Source organism: Fragaria vesca, unplaced genomic scaffold (genome assembly GCF_000184155.1).
Source record: "Fragaria vesca subsp. vesca unplaced genomic scaffold, FraVesHawaii_1.0 scf0513160_u, whole genome shotgun sequence".
Taxonomy (NCBI): Eukaryota; Viridiplantae; Streptophyta; class Magnoliopsida; order Rosales; family Rosaceae; genus Fragaria; species Fragaria vesca.
The window spans coordinates 1,094,717-1,111,024 of NW_004443448.1; the positions used below are offsets into that span (position 1 = coordinate 1,094,717).

The window sequence follows — 16,308 nt, forward strand, 5'->3', positions numbered from 1 at the left end:
AACCTTATTTTGATCTACAGTTATGTATTGCTTGGATCGATCTTAATGCGAATGTTAAAAGGTGTTAATGGTTAGAGAAGCATTCCACCTTGGTTGGCTTTTTTCAATTTTATTCTAATTTCTAAGAGATCCTCCTGGAAGGGTCTGCTAGAAGAATAATATTTTGTGCCGCAAAGACTGATAACTTTTTATGCTTGTTTAAAAAGAGGCTCTCCTCTTTGATCGATCCTTGTTGGTCCAGATACCCTATTGGTAGTCTTTGTCCTAGATTTCTTTTGTTAACAGTCCCTCATGGGCCATTTATGGATCTTTACACCAATAGAGCTATCATCTGTTTCATTAATGGTTTGTTTAGTGTTCTCTGCCTTACTTTGAGCAAAGTAGTCCTTGTGATTGTTTAAATAATCTCAAGTGGTTAGAGTTTGCTGGAGCAGAGGCGTCCACGCTTCCTCCCACAATGTTGTGGGATTTATTAATTCCCGTCTTCTGCTCTAATATGATACAGCAGTGGTCACTGGACTCAATGATAGGTGATGCTTTTTTCTGGATGATATATTTGATAATTGCACTATTGGATGTGCCGGCGACATTTTGGTTTGAAATAGGATTTCTCTTGGTATGTTATGTTAGTTGATTGTCGATACTAACCTTTGATTAGGTGAATTCTTGTTTTAATGTGGGCTGGAAAAATAGCATTGCTGTTGTATTTTATACTGTAGCTAGCAAGTGGTTGGCTAAAGGGAGAAATCTTTCCAAATCAAAGAGGTTTAATTTGTTATAGTTGTGTAGGGTCTTGTGAATGTGATGATACCAAAGTTTCACGGTCTTTAGTTCACAGTGGATCTTTGTACTATAGATATATATCTTGCTGGATAGGTTCTGCTTTCCAATGGGATTATATATTGCAAGCCTTTATATTGCGCATGGATGAGTTTGAGAATAAATTAAGGGAAGGTTTCCTTTGGTGTAGGCTGTGAATCATTACGCAAAATAGCTTTGCTCCGTGCGAAATCGCTTATAGTGAATGGTTGTAAGGAGAGGTTGTGGAACTGAAATGTCTTGATGTTCTCTTATAGAACAAGCTCAACAAAGTAAAAGTTATGTGTTATCGATTTGAAAGGTTTATCATCCTAGACCTTCCACTGTCGGAGTACGCCTTGCACTACATTGAACTTGTCTACTATCGATGGATTCATCACCATCAATCTTGAATCTCACCGTAGCTATACTGCAGCAAGGCTTCTCGGCTACCATGATTAGAGACATTTAGCACCATAATCCCTTCTCTGGGCCAATTTGAAATTCTGAGTTGTATTCTTTCCTTTCCCTTGTGTTTGTTTTTCCGTGAACGGGTGTCACATTCCACATGTAAGGTCAGGGAATCATAGGAAATGAAAATACAGCAGATTCATCCAGAAGCACTCTACCTTTATCTCCATTGATTGATATATTCTATCTCATGTATATTGGTCTAGTGTGGAGAAAATCATGGTGCGTTTTAACGTCTAGCTAGGTAGCCGGTCAAGAGTCTGTTCATGCCTGGCAAACATGTCGGAGTTCATGCACTCTTGTCTCCCTGAGAGTACGGCTCTGATGCTGCTTAAGATTTGGCTCCGTACAGTGCCCATTATCTGTGTTTCACGACGGGTGTTTCCAAACATTGTAAACGCATACCCCTCTCCATGGCAGATGTATCCGACGTGTGACTCATGTGCCGTTCTGGCTGGGTTTTCACTGTCTGAAGAAGGCGGACAAGGCGGCTACTTTAAGATCTGCGTTGCTGGTGGCAACTTCAGGTTGCTGCTGCTGCGGATGGTCCTTTTTCACTACTCAAAACGGGGACCGGTTATTAATCCGCCGCTGGTGTTACCGCATTCAAATGATTCCTTATGTCAGGGCTTCTTGGCTATAAACGTCCGCACCAATGGTTTTGGTGTGGATTTTCATTTTTACACCATTTTTCGATCGAATTTCCTCATCTCCACCGTCTAGTATCTAGATAATATTGTGTAGATCATCTCTGTAAAATTTCGGTCAATTTGGTAATCGTTAAGGCCCTCAAACTCGAAAAACAAATGGACGGACTGAATTCTGTCAAACATGAACTGTTCATGTTTATAACAGAAAGACGTAATTTTGAGAGCCTTAACGATTACTAAATTGGCTGAAATTTTGCAGAGATGATCTACACAATATTATCTAGATACTAGATAGTGAAGATAAGGAAATTCAATCAAAAAGTGGTGCAAAAATGAAAATTCACACCAAAAGCATTGGTACGGACGTTTGTAGCTGAGAAAAATCCTTCCTTACAGATGATGCTAACGCACATGAAACTTGAAGTTCGGAACCTAGATGGAACTTTCATCGGATAGGAAAACACGTAGTAGTACAAAATGGACTAAAAGCAAAAAATAATCATTTAAGAGCAGTGTCAGGTAGCAACATGCATTGCCCTATGATTGTGATAAAGAAAATGACCAGAACAAGCCTCGGATACATGCTTGTGATCTTGATTTTTGAGGTTCGAAACTGTGTGGATCGATGAATCGACGTGAAACCCATATTGATTTTATGGCCTAAACCCTGATGATGGAGACATGCATATATTATCTTCCTCGCCATCTCTTCCCCATAATAGATTTTGTGAAATTCTATATGGTAAAATATGACGGCACCGTGGAGCACGAGAAATTTTTTAGTGTTACGACGGAGGATCACGTGACAGTGTGATGTGGTCCTGTATTCCAATCAAATTTAGACATGTGGATTTTCTTTATAAAAAATTATTTCAGCTATTTTGTCAGAAACTATTTTAGGTTTTCTGTTGTTTTTTAAATACTAAACCCTATACCATATATCCTAAACCTTATACCCTATACCCTAACCCTAAACTCTAAACTCTAAACCCTAAACAATAGACCCTAGTTTGAATTTGCTAAATACCCATGAATGTCATTTCACAAAAAATAGAAAATATTAATTCATATTTTAGTTGTAAAAAATTCACATGTCTAAATTTGATATAAATGTAGAATTACGTCATACTGCCACGTGGTTCTTCCGTAGCATTTAAAAATATCTCCTAGATGACGCACTTTCTAATAAAATCCGGTTATATTGCCTTATCAAAACTAATTAATTTCTAGTTTAATTTCAGATCATGTAAGGATAATAACCTATGTCGTAATTAAAGACTCGAATCATGAGAATTTGGTATGAGATATGAAGGTGCTTGCGTATGCTAACCCTGGTTAGACTAACCCAGATAGCTTTTCAAATACTATATATACAAACCTCCCCCACATCAAATCTCCAAGACAAATGTCCATTTCTAGGCAGTTCCAGTGAGCTTTTCTCCATTAATCATCACCCTCCTAATTAAACATTTGAAATAGCTATGAGACTCTTCATAATAGCCAACTTCTCCATCCTACTCTTTTGGTTTGGAGCTTCCACTCTCACTCTCACTCTCACTCTCCTTTCATTTTTCTTCTATGTCTTCCTCTTCGTAACAAGTTACTACCTCGTTCCCGGAGGCTCTGCATGGTCCGGTTACGGCCATGCCATGAAACTTCGAGGACCGGTAGGGTGGCCCGTATTGGGTTCCATACCCGAGCAAATGAGCTCTCTTGCTCATCGTAGACTAGCCAGCATGGCAGCTTCGTTGGATGCAAAGAGACTCATGGTGTACAGTCTAGGCGTGACTACGCGTGTCATCATTAGCAGCCACCCGGACACTGCTAAGCAAATCTTAGGAGGGTCTTCCTTTTCCGACCGTCCTATTAAGCAATCCGCTCGAGCACTAATGTTCAAGCGCGCCATAGGGTTTGCTCCTTCCGGGGCGTACTGGCGCCACCTGCGTAGGTTAGCAGCAGTCCACATGTTCTCGCCTAAAAGAATTGCCGGACTGGAAGGGCTAAGGCAGAACGTGGCGGACCAAATGGCGGTGAGGGTGCAGGAGGAGATGGAGGAGAGGAGATTTGTGTTGGTGAGAGGAATATTGCAGGTGGGTTCTATGAATAACATAATTGAGAGTGTTTTTGGGTTAGGGTTAGAGGATGAGGAGGGTAGTAGTTCTGACTTGACGTTGACTCTGCATGACATGGTCAAAGAAGGGTATGACTTAATTTCTAGGTTTAATTTGGAGGATTATATTCCTCTGAGGTTCTTGGACTTCTACGGTGTGAAGAGGAAGTGTCACAACTTGGCGGCTAAGGTTAAGAGTGTGGTGGGTGAAATTGTGAAGGAAAGAAAAAGAGGAGGAGATTTTAGTGGCCGGAGTGACTTTCTCAGTGCTCTGCTAGCTTTGCCTGTGGAGGATCAGTTGAGTGATTCAGACTTGGTTGCTGTTCTGTGGGTAAGAGAAGCTTTCCTTCACTTTTATATTATCTCAACACTTTATATATGTGTGTATATAACTATTGGTTCGCAAAACTATATATACTTCTATCTTCTTCTTTTTTCAATAAATAATCCTTTTTCTTTTTTTTTTTCTGTATATATGTATATGAAATTAGCATAAGAAATTTACAGTGATATTTACTAACATCAACAATCTTTTTCATCTAGTTATATACTGGATCGAATATTATTTAGTTAATTTCTCATACTATCTGTTTCACAGATGCTTGTAACTATTCATGTTGTTCGATCAATCATTGCTTCAGATATTTTGCCCCATATAATTCTAGTGACTTTGACAGAACCCTAGCTAGCTAAAACCCTGTTGACTCATGCATTCAACCTCGGCAGAAAAACAGAAAATAGACATGCCTTTTCATCAAAGTTATCTAGTTTAGCTCCCAGACTGTACATGCTCTTATAATTTGACCGAGAATATTCTGATCATAGTTTATAATTAACCATTTGATCCAGTTCAACTTTATTTATATGTATCTAGCTCGATCGCCAAGACAACTAGACAAGCACAATCTGTGTTGGTCATGAACACTTAAAAGATGCGGTAGGCAATAATTAATCTGATAATTTTGTCAAAAGGGGGAAGATATATGTATCTGTATATTGAAAAGGATATGTACATGTCTGCTGTCCTTAAATCATATCGAGTATGGTCCTATATATATGGGAATCAAGGCATATATAGAATTATAGATGGTATCAATGCTTACATACAAAAACAAATAGACAAGGGGAAGCTGGATCACTAGCCTATGTTTGTATATACTTCTATTGTGCGAATCCACGTTTTCATCTGTATAGTCATCAATCTTCACGGAATTTTTAATATTTGTGGTGGACATGCACGTATTATTCAAGTATATACTAATGTTTGTTTGGATAGGATTTTTGATACATATGCTCGGATCAACCTATTAGTTGTGGTACAAGCGTAAGAACTTTTGTGCTTTGTCTAATTTCTTTTTCTTTATTTGGTGTTTAAATTATTCAGGAAATGATATTTCGAGGGACAGACACTGTTGCGATACTTCTTGAGTGGATTATGGCAAGGATTGCCTTGCACCAAGACATCCAAGCCAAGGCACAAGAAGAGCTTAATACAATCGTTGGGAATCACAGGAACGTGAGGGATTCCGACCTTCCGAAACTGCCGTACCTTCAAGCCATAGTTAAGGAAGTGCTCCGGATGCACCCTCCGGGCCCATTGCTATCGTGGGCCCGTCTCACGGTGCATGACGTCCACGTTGACAAGGTTCTTGTGCCTGCTGGCACAACGGCCATGGTCAACATGTGGGCTATAACCCATGACCCGGCCATCTGGAAGGACCCGTGGGTGTTTAAACCTGAGCGGTTCATTGAAGAGGACGTGTCGATAATGGGATCGGACCTTAGGCTTGCGCCCTTTGGCTCCGGCCGTAGGGCATGCCCGGGAAAAGCGCTAGGGTTAGCTACAGTGCACTTGTGGCTTGCAAGGCTTTTGCACCAGTTCAAGTGGCTTCCGGCGGTGCCCGTAGACCTTTCGGAGTGCTTAATGCTGTCTATGGAAATGAAGAAACCACTCACCTGCCGTGTTATCCCGCGTTGTGGCCTTACAAGCTAACGAGCCAGAGGAGATTATTATGAATGAATAAGGAAATCAAATACATGATGCATATATATATATATAGTAAGATATGCAAAGAATGTAAAATATCTAGTGTGACAATTAAGATTGATATAGCTAAGTTGTTTGCATACATAATGTATCTGTAAAATGTTGCTTTTTTAACTATATATATCTATATGAAATCTGGTTCAGTAGTTTCTGTAATTCCTGCATATATGCAAGCTTGACGTATATATCTTGTTTTCTATTGCTAGAAAAACTTCCACCCATATGAGAATCAATGATTTTTCCCTTCTTATAAATTGTGGAGCGTTTGAATTTAGAACATCGTAATTTCCTAAATACCGATATGAACCAAATGGCCTTTAGTGTTTTTGCACTGAACCTTGATTATACATATGAAATGGCAAAATATACTTTACATTTCCCCATGTCAAATCCGCCACAGTACGTAACAAACCCTAGATTCATAACTAGTTAGATAGATAGAGCTCAGTCCTGACTTCGCAGCTGGTCAAGTAAATTTCAAGTTATTTTCAACTTTGATTGAGACGACGTCATTCGAATTCTTTCGCTGACATAAACTAGATCACGAAATCTGCTTTGAATAATCATCCCACCAAAGAGTAGATCATCGTTTTCCATTTCTGGGTTTGTTTTTGTTGCATGCACCATGAAAGCAAAAAAATAAAAATCAATTGGTATATGCATAGAATTGCATATACAGATCGAGCTCGCCGGAGAAGATTACATCAAAATCGTTTTCAAACAAGTTATAGTGGAATGATGATGGGTATATTAATAAAGAGAGACTAAAATTAGAGGAACAAATAAGAAGCACCTTCGATCTTCCACCCAGTCATTGCTGATAAACTAAAGCAAATTACTAGCACTGGTAATTATAAAGGATAGACCAGTTGTACGTGCTAGCTCAAATTGACCCACCACCTCAAAACCCAGGCTCAAATTTTAGTGACAAATAATGTGAAGCATGCACCTGGGTGATCAATCATGATTCCTGACACTACTAGCTGCAGTTTGCTTTGCAGCAATATATAAGAAGATTACAGACTCAGTGCAGCTTCCAAAAATGGAATGAAAATTTCTAGGTTTGAGTCGCTGTCTATAGTCTTAATCCCAAAGGCATTCTGTTTTGGTTTAGAAATTGCTGATGCAGTGCGGATCGATGACGAGCTCGGTTGAAAACCATAAACTATAGTCGATTAGAGCAGAACGCATGTCTATTTTTTTCATTCTCTGTGATTATTGCATTTTTCTGATGGAAACAGGAAGAGAATATGTCTTGCGGACCAACCATATATTCCTTAATTAAGTTTTGGCTTTCTTTAGATCCAAATCTTTATCTTTGATTCAAAGGCAAATCACTTTAGCACACCTTTCTTTACGCACAACATTGTATATATATACTTGACGACATTGTTCATCTTAATGCTCCACAATTTTTTGGGGACCCCCGTACATGCATGTTAATTGCATCTGATTGATGCTAAATCAATGCCAATTGTTGAAAGGATTTGAGGGTTTTTGCTTTCAAGATTTGATCGTCTTCTGTAACTACAAATGTAATTACCTGTTTATGAGTTCTCGTTTTCTATGATCGAGATGTAAGTACGGAATTGAAAATGAAGAACTATTCTGATAATAGCAACAAAGCCTCACGTAGTCTGTTAAAAAAAAAAAAAAAAACATGGTATAACAGCATGCAAAAGCCTAGCTTCTTATATAAGTTATATAAGAATGATATATGGAGGCACGCAACAAATCTAATTCTCGACTTGTCGAAAAACAAATCTAATGTTCAACTTGGTTTACTAGGGAAATTCTATTATGCAGCCTGTTTTGCAAGACAAATATTCCAAAATAGAACACCCCATCACCCCGTGCTTTTGCAACCCGTGCAAGCAATTCTATTAGTATACGTATGCTATGCAGCACTGCACAATAGACAATCTCAATTTACATTGTCTAAGGTTTATAAGAATCCAAACTAACCATGCATGCGCGCATGGCATGGAGAATTAAGATAGCACCAGTTAATTATACTTGTGAATTAGCAAGTGGCTGAGAGCCTAAAACAGAAGCACCTCAATCTTGCTTTATAAACATAAATCATTCCATAAAAGGAGGAAAAAGAAAACTATTCGGAGCATATTAAGATAAAGTACCTGGTATACTCACCAAGCAAGCAAGTGGCTCGAAAGTAGCACTACCTCAATCTTACTTCACTATATAGAAACCAAGATCATATAAACTTGTCCATATGATCATTCATATTGTGCAACTGTCCATTAACCTGACAATATTTGGAAATCTAGTCTTCTTTATATCAGTTACATCACAAGCGTGTTATGGCTATATATGACTAATGAAGGAGCGAGGCTTTTATTTTTATTTTTAATTTGGATAGAATAAAAGGTAACGAACATCACGGTTATGATAAAGAGACAATAACGTACACGCTTAATCAGTATTCAGACCGAGTTTCATTATAATAACTTAGAAAAACCATACTGAATTACTAATCATTCGCGGCATACGCATCAATCCGAAAACTCTTCAAACCAAGAGTCCAAGACATGGGAGTCGAGACATGCATCTACTAGAGTCTAGACATGGAAGTTCCATGTTTGCTAGTATAATTGAGACATGGGCTGATGGAATGGACTGACGGGGGGAAAGATTGGGCCTCATTTAGGCTCAATTATTATATGATCACTCTTAACATATTAAGACCGTAATAACCCGATTTACTGATACGGGTTATTTGGCCCAAATACGGAAGTGGGCATTGTATTCGAGAGGATGTGAAGGAGGAGCTGGCTGGTTCAATTTTCAAAATTTCGAAAAGATTCTCTCCACGAGGAATAAATTTCAAAACGTAATTATGTTTTTGCAACAGTCCTTGTACTTTTGAAATTTAAACAACCCGCCCGAAGAATATGGCTTAATTGTACTTTACTACTTTAGCTTTGTTTTGCCGTGACCATCCTCACTTTCTGTTCATTGACTTCATTTCATTCGTTTCGATCTAATTAGCCATTCTTATGGATTGTCTTGTTCATAATTTTTTATCTTTGTTGCTGTATTATCAATTAGGTTGTCCTGTTTTCTTAATTCTAACTAAAATTAGGACATATACATGTATTTGCTTGTAAAATATTTTTGATTTGTAATTTTGAATCAATTCTTAAATAAAAGATAACATACTGAAAGACGAGAAGTTAAATAACGAGTCTCTAATAGAGCACATGGGCACATGATTGAGCCATAGGTACTGCATCTTGTTAATGCACTATATATCCCAAAATTGTATCAATGTTGCAATTCATCAACTTCTGATGAGCTATTTAAGATTAAAAGTCTTATGATAAATGTAAGTTTTTACAGTAAAATATTATAACCCCTGCAAACTGCAAATAGTTGAAAGAGATTACATAAACATCTATATAAGAGAATTAACAATACTATCGCAACTGATACAATTATCATGAAAAAATGGTCGGGACAAGTGTTATAATATCATAAAATATTGGTGACAAATTAACCCATCAATGCACCATTTACATTATTTTTTCTAAGAAAAGAAACTACACTCATAAAGTCACAATACACATCTCATGTTTCTTTCCATACTAAATGAGCAGTTAGAATGCAAACTCTTCACTTAATGCAATGCTTCGTTTTCACGCCTCGTTTAGTTTGTTTTATTTTTCTAAACATTTTCAGATAAGTTCTCAAATCCAATGAAATTAAAGAGCATCATCTTTATTTAAATAAAAGAGTATGTTGTATAGTATCATTTAACATAATGACACAATCTCTAATTCGTAAGTGTGAGGTTGTAAGTTCGACTTACAATAAACTACTAAATATTTATCTTATAAAAAATAGCATGCTCTTAGAGTTTGAAAGCCAATAATGATAGGTTGTTGTAGACCAGGGGAAAAGTACGGGGCCACATTAGAATATCTAAAAATCAAGAGGCAAGTTCAAGAATTCAAGAAAAAGAAGCACCTACCTAAATGAAAATAAGACAAAATCTCCGTCAACAACAAAATGATTCCCTTTCCGCAATTTCAGAGCGGAAGAAAAAGCACATCACCTACTCTCACCCCGCCACACTCCTTCCCAACGCCTCAATCCTCACCGTGGAAACACCACACTCGCCACGTGCCCCCATCCCATTCGCGAGTGCCAATCCCCAGTCGCAGCCACGACTGTAGAATCCCTGCCAGAGAAATTCTCGAATTCACCGAGAAATTCCAGCAAATAATTGGAAATTTTGCAGAGAAAATTTAGGGCTTTATATTTTTATCATCTCATTTTCTTCAGACAAAAAAAATAAAATTTCGGATCCCTGAACTTTCCCTCTCTTTTCCACACCACCACACCTTGGAGGGAAAACGCTTCTCAAATCTCAAACCCCTCTTTCTCACCAAAATTAGGGTTTCGTTTTCATCTCACATCTTCACAGAGCCGCGATCTTTCTCATTTCTCCGTTCGCCGATTCACCGCCACTGCTTCGGGAACTGTGCCCCGCCGCTTCTTCCGGTTTCCGATTTGAAGTTCAGGTAGGGATTTTGTGGAATTGGTGATTCGCTTTTTGGTTTCTGCTTGAGTTGAAGTTACTGGTTCTGCTGTGGTAGTGGTTTTGTTTATTCGAGGTTGATTCTAGGGTTTTGGGGAGCAATGGTGTTTTAATTGGTATGGTCTTGATGTTTTGAGTGGTTGAATTTTGGGGGAAATGGTGGCCTGTGCTTGAAATTGAAGTGAGGTTGGTTCATTTCATGTGGTGATGGATTTTAGGGTCAAAGCTCCCAGCTTTTGAAAGTGGGATTTAGGGTTTCTAAGCTGTACCTTTCAAAATTGGTCATTATGAGGTTGTTATTTCGCAAATGGGGGAAGTATTTGAGCACAATATGTAGCAAATATGATTTTTCGCATGTAATTGAACTTGGTTCAGTGGCATTCTGGTTACTAATTTTCGGTGTTCTTTTTCGTTTTATCATTTCTTGCTCAATGAAGTGTCCATGTTGCAACTTACATTTGCAAATTCGTGACAGGCTAAATATATTGGCTGTCCATAGGCTTCAGTCATGATTTTTTCTTGCTTATAATTAGTTTACTGTCTTGAATAGTTTCATTGATCCTTGGATTCTAGATAGGATGCTATCTGGAAGCTCGGTTGCGTAACTGGATCTAATGAGGAGTTGGTATTTGCAGACTTCTCAAGATTAAGTTTATTCAAGGTTGAAATGCAGACAAGGAAAAAAACTTCTGGAAGAACTGCTTCCAGAGAGCATACCAGTCCCAAGGTTACAAGAGCTCAGAAGAAAGCACATGAAAATGTCAGAGTATTGGAAACCAAAGTTACAGATATGATTACATCTTCCTCCAGGAAGCAGAGAGTCGGTAAGCTGCACTGTCACTACTTTTGAGCAAAAATGTTGGAAAAGTTTTTCATGCTTATAGGATGCAATATATACTAACCTGGCACTCATTAAATTGTTGAGGTTGTGGTGCACATAGACATCCTGTTTATGGATCTCCCACTCAACCTTTTTTTCTCTAGCAAAGATTTCATGTTTGGTACCGAGTGAATATCCTAGCTCATTTCTTTCAACTTCAATAGTGTAGAATGGTTGTATACTCATTGGTGGATTCATGATTAACTCATTGGAGATTTAAAGGAAAGTACTGTTAAGTACAAAATTTGGGAATTGGATTAAAGTAACCAGAGAAAATATATTTACATTTGTCTCGATGAAATTCTATATTTCTTAATTTCTAGTTACTATGAATGATGGTAGAACAAAAAGGTTCCGTTTGTTCCTTCTTGTTTTTCCAAGTTCAAAGAGCTCCAGCTGTTTGCATCTGTGAAGTTTGGGATTTGGAACACGTGCCAAAGATTGTATAGAAGAAACCCTTGCAAAGGAAATTTAAAGTTTTGGTCATGTCTATTTTTACTAGGCATTCTTGGAGTGGGGTTGGTTATTGGTGAATACTACAAACAGAGTCCATTAGTTGGGTAATCATCATCACATAAGGCCCAAAAAGAAAAAACATGCTGGGGCAAGTGTCCTCATTAGATACGACATGTCATGCCACTGACACTGAGTATGATAGTTTCAATATTGCTAATTATGATAGGTCTTTTCGTTTTGTTTATTATTTTCAAGGTTCTATTGGTATAATTACTCTTTTACATGATGTTGATTCACATCTTTATGACTCTTGAATATTGCATCTCCAACTGTAAATGGTCACGAATTAAGAATTAGACATAAATTATGATATAACATTTCCCAATGCTGATTTAAATTGTCATCTTCCCATCACAACTTTCAGGTGGAGCTCATAAGAAGAATGAGGACCCTGTTATTGCAAGCACTTTAAGTACAAATTATGACTTGCTGCTTAATGAGACTTCTGAGACTTGTTTGGGGCATGATGCTTTAAGTGATGATTGCAAAGAGAATAAGGTAATTATCCAACTGGAAAAGAAGAATTAAAACTTTGCTTGAGCATTTGTCTGAAATTTTCAAATCTGTTCCAGGGTTGTGTGGAGGGTACTAACAACTGCGTGCTGGGAACTATCTTTTCTCCTGGCTTTCACATACCGAAACATGCTGGTGGAGAATCTGCCAATGGAGGTAGATGAAATTTAAACATACCCTTCTTTCATTGGTTCTTATGTTTATCTAGTGGCATTTCTTTCAGTGGTTTGAAGGATCTCATCAATGCCCGTTGGTTGTTACAGGATTGTGTATGACCTTATTCTTTTTCATTTTCTCCAGTTGATTTTGTTAAATTCTTTCAAAATGGAGATCACACTTTCCATCAGGAGATGGAAATGAAGTACTCACCCGATGATGCACACCGTGGTTATGTTGGCCGAGAGACTTCTGAGTCCACTGTTCGAGACGAGAACTACTGTGAGAATACATCGTCTTCTGTAAATATTACCTGTCCTGGTGATATGTAATCAAATACACATACATTGAGCGGAATTGAATGCACATGACTATACGATACATGGTACAAGTAATGAGTATTCTTTTTGTCATGCAGTTGTGGAGGCAACCAATATTTCTTCTGAAGTCTCAGCCATATATCTTGCCATGAAAAATTCTAAGTTGGAATGTTTAGATGAGCATGGTCAGGAACCTATGTCAACTGATTTGTATGTGGATGAAGATGACAATGAGGAATTTGATGACTTTGATCCTTATTTATTTATCAAGAACTTACCGGATTTGTCCTCAGTCGTCCCAACTTTTCGGCCGTTGCTGCTGCCTAAACAGACTCGCAGTTGCCCTCCTACAAGTCTTGTTTTGGACTTGGATGGTGAGAATAACGAAAATTATTGTTTCTTTTATGGTTTACAATATTATTTGCACAGCTGTTGACTTGGGAATCCTTTTTTGTCTCTTATCTCATTGTTCATGAAGCTAAAGTTTGATTTGTCACTTGGTGGTTTCACTTTGTTTTCTCTTACCCCTCTGATCTACAAAATTAGTTGGATGTGTCCAGAGACAGTAATTAACTTGTAGGTTGTTTTCTTTGATCATCACTATGATGGTGATCTGATACATATTACGAAACTTGCAGTTATTTTCCATTAATTTTTGACCAAAAAAGAAAAAGAAAAAGAAGAAGCAATTTGTTTGGTTTTACCGATATACTCCTAGAGTGTATTTAAATTCTAGTTTTCTCTGGAGAAGGAGCATCCTCTATAATTTTTTGTATCCTGATCGGTAAAAATTTAGTACAGTCATGCACTCCTTTCTCCTGGTAAGGAGTGCCAAATGTCTACTTTAGGTAGATTAGCATTCATTTGTCATCTCGGCTAAAATCTTTAAATGACAGAAGATATTGAGTTCTCGATTTTCAGGTTGATAGAATTATTGTTGTGTCTTGTGTGCTGACAGTTTCTTTGATCTGGCAGAAACTTTGGTACATTCCACACTAGAACCTTGTGATGATGCAGACTTCACATTTCCCGTAAATTTTAACCTTCAAGAGCATACAGTATATGTTAGATGCCGTCCTCATCTCAGAGATTTTCTTGACAGAGTTTCGCTCCTTTTCGAGATCATTATCTTTACAGCCAGTCAGAGTATTTATGCAGAGCAGCTTCTAAATGTGTTGGATCCAAAGAGGAAGATTTTTCGCCATCGTGTTTTTCGTGATTCCTGTGTTTTTGTGGAGGGGAATTATCTCAAAGATTTGTCGGTTCTTGGCCGTGATTTGTCACGTGTTATCATAGTTGACAACTCTCCACAGGTACACTACTCCCAACCTCCCCCCATCTTCCAATTAATAGTCTCACTAAATGTATGCATGACCCTTACACTCGAACACTGTAATCAAATATAATTATCTGTGGATACTTATGAGGACCTAGTTTGGACTTTATAGTGTATTTGTCTTTTGGATCAATGAGCATTTGGATAAGCCTCTTATATATGGTGTAATGGTGATAAATTAAAATGAGTTGACGATAGCTCTCTCTACTCTGATGAAATTTATCAATCTAGCTGCTTGAGTCAATGCTTGATGATCTGTAATTGAATGATGCTACGTAAAATATTGTCATTAGTATGGAGTATGAACTGCTATTTAGAGTGGTACAGCTGGTTCTTAATCAATGAACTCGCACTTGAAATAGTATCTAGTTTTAAACTTACACAAAGTGAAGAATGTATAGAACTATAAAATATGCCAAACACAGGAGGAATTGAGGAAACACCTTGGTGATGATTGTCCCCTGAAGTACTTTTGTTGTTAGGTATAACAATTTTGTTCCTTGACTTTTTTCAGGCATTTGGGTTTCAAGTGGACAATGGAATACCAATTGAGAGCTGGTTTGATGATCGTTCTGATACAGAATTACTTTCATTACTTCCTTTTTTGGAAAGCTTGGTTGGAGTAGAAGATGTTCGACCACTAATTGCAAACAAGTTCAACCTCCGGGAGAAAATAGCTACTGCTGAATATCCGCTCAACTCAAATAGAGGTGATTCGTTTATGCCAATGTGAATGACCAGTTCTACAGTTTGAAATCTCTTTCAGCTGCTTTGCTGTAATTTTAGATTATTGCTACTGGGAACAGTGTTCTGTTTGTTGTGAAGTTATGCGGCTTCATTAAGAAAGACATGATGTGGGTGTAACCATGGGTCAGATACAAGGGAGACTCACAGACTGCTGACAGATAATCAGCTTAGAAATAAGGTTCTTAAATTTAAGAGTTTTTATATGTTGTTTTAAGCCTTAGAAATAAGAATGTTCTTTGTTGTAAAAGTCTGTCAAAATAACTGAAAATTTCTGTTGTTATTGATGGTAGAAGAGGTCATGACAATTCAGAAAATAGTAGATATAAACTATATGTTCCGGCAAGTTTTATGTATCAAATTTCGCAAATGTTTTACCTCCATTACTCATGTTGGGAAGCCAGAGCCTACGTTCTTTCTCTGTTAAAGTGTGATTTCATGCTTATTTGTTGATGAAAAATTAGATCCATGTAAATTTGGTGACGTTGCTGTGTTCTGCACTAAACTTCAAAGAGTCAGTCTTTGTGCCACTACTATTATGAACTCTCCAAATGCAATAGTATCATTTAGAATTAGAACTGCAAAGCCAAACAGACCCTTCATCTTTGTTAACAAGACCTTTTATGCATTATTTGGTTATATGTGGAGCATTCTCTAAGACGTCTGCAATTGCATTGAAGTCTCTGTCTTCGTCGTTTACGGTAGCTGAAATGGCAATCCACAAACTGATAAGATAAAATGATGAGGAGAACACCTGAGTTGCCGCCATCATCTCGACGGAAAATGCAGGGCAGGAACTGCCTTACTCAGCTGGGGCTGCTATACTTGTAGAGCGAAGTTGATTTTGGGATCAGTGGATCAATAGGAGGAAATGATTCTCGACGAAAAGCACGTCGAGAAAGGGTATCTGATAACACCCAAATCAGGTCGTGTAATTCTCACCCACAATGTCATGAGCAAAATTGTGTTCAGCGAAAAAAAAAAAAAGAAAGTGTAAGCAGAAGAAGTGAAAAAGCCGCGTTAATAAAAAATAATGAAATTATTCAAAATTAAAAATGGAAAAATGCATGTTTAGGAAAAAAGCCAGGTCAGCGATCCGCGTGAGTCCTCATCCGTTGTGCCAGAGCCGTTGATTGAAGCTGATGTGGCTGAATCTAGTGGCTTACATATTCTAACCGACTCCCTCACGCATTCCGCATGCACAGT

The 16,308-nt window shown here is 37.8% G+C and overlaps 2 protein-coding genes across 2 annotated transcripts in view; both read left to right on the forward strand.

The window, feature by feature from the left end:
- Nucleotides 1-3,317: 3,317 nt before the first annotated feature.
- LOC101308343 (cytochrome P450 78A4-like) lies at nt 3,318-6,235 on the forward strand. The gene is made up of 2 exons (XM_004310027.1): nt 3,318-4,360; nt 5,414-6,235. Exons 1-2 carry the CDS (start codon nt 3,401-3,403, stop codon nt 6,020-6,022), a joined length of 1,569 nt encoding a protein of 522 aa, XP_004310075.1. The 5' UTR covers nt 3,318-3,400; the 3' UTR covers nt 6,023-6,235.
- A 4,100-nt stretch (nt 6,236-10,335) lies between these two features.
- The window catches only part of LOC101303480, a 19,928-nt gene continuing 13,955 nt past the window's right edge, over nt 10,336-16,308 (forward strand). Inside the window, exons 1-8 of the mRNA XM_004310167.1 lie at nt 10,336-10,620; nt 11,273-11,461; nt 12,398-12,531; nt 12,606-12,702; nt 12,847-12,984; nt 13,121-13,396; nt 13,998-14,335; nt 14,873-15,087. Coding sequence (XP_004310215.1) covers nt 11,305-11,461; nt 12,398-12,531; nt 12,606-12,702; nt 12,847-12,984; nt 13,121-13,396; nt 13,998-14,335; nt 14,873-15,087 — 1,355 coding nt within the window. The 5' untranslated portion in view covers nt 10,336-10,620; nt 11,273-11,304. The remainder of the gene's footprint in view (nt 10,621-11,272; nt 11,462-12,397; nt 12,532-12,605; nt 12,703-12,846; nt 12,985-13,120; nt 13,397-13,997; nt 14,336-14,872; nt 15,088-16,308) is intronic.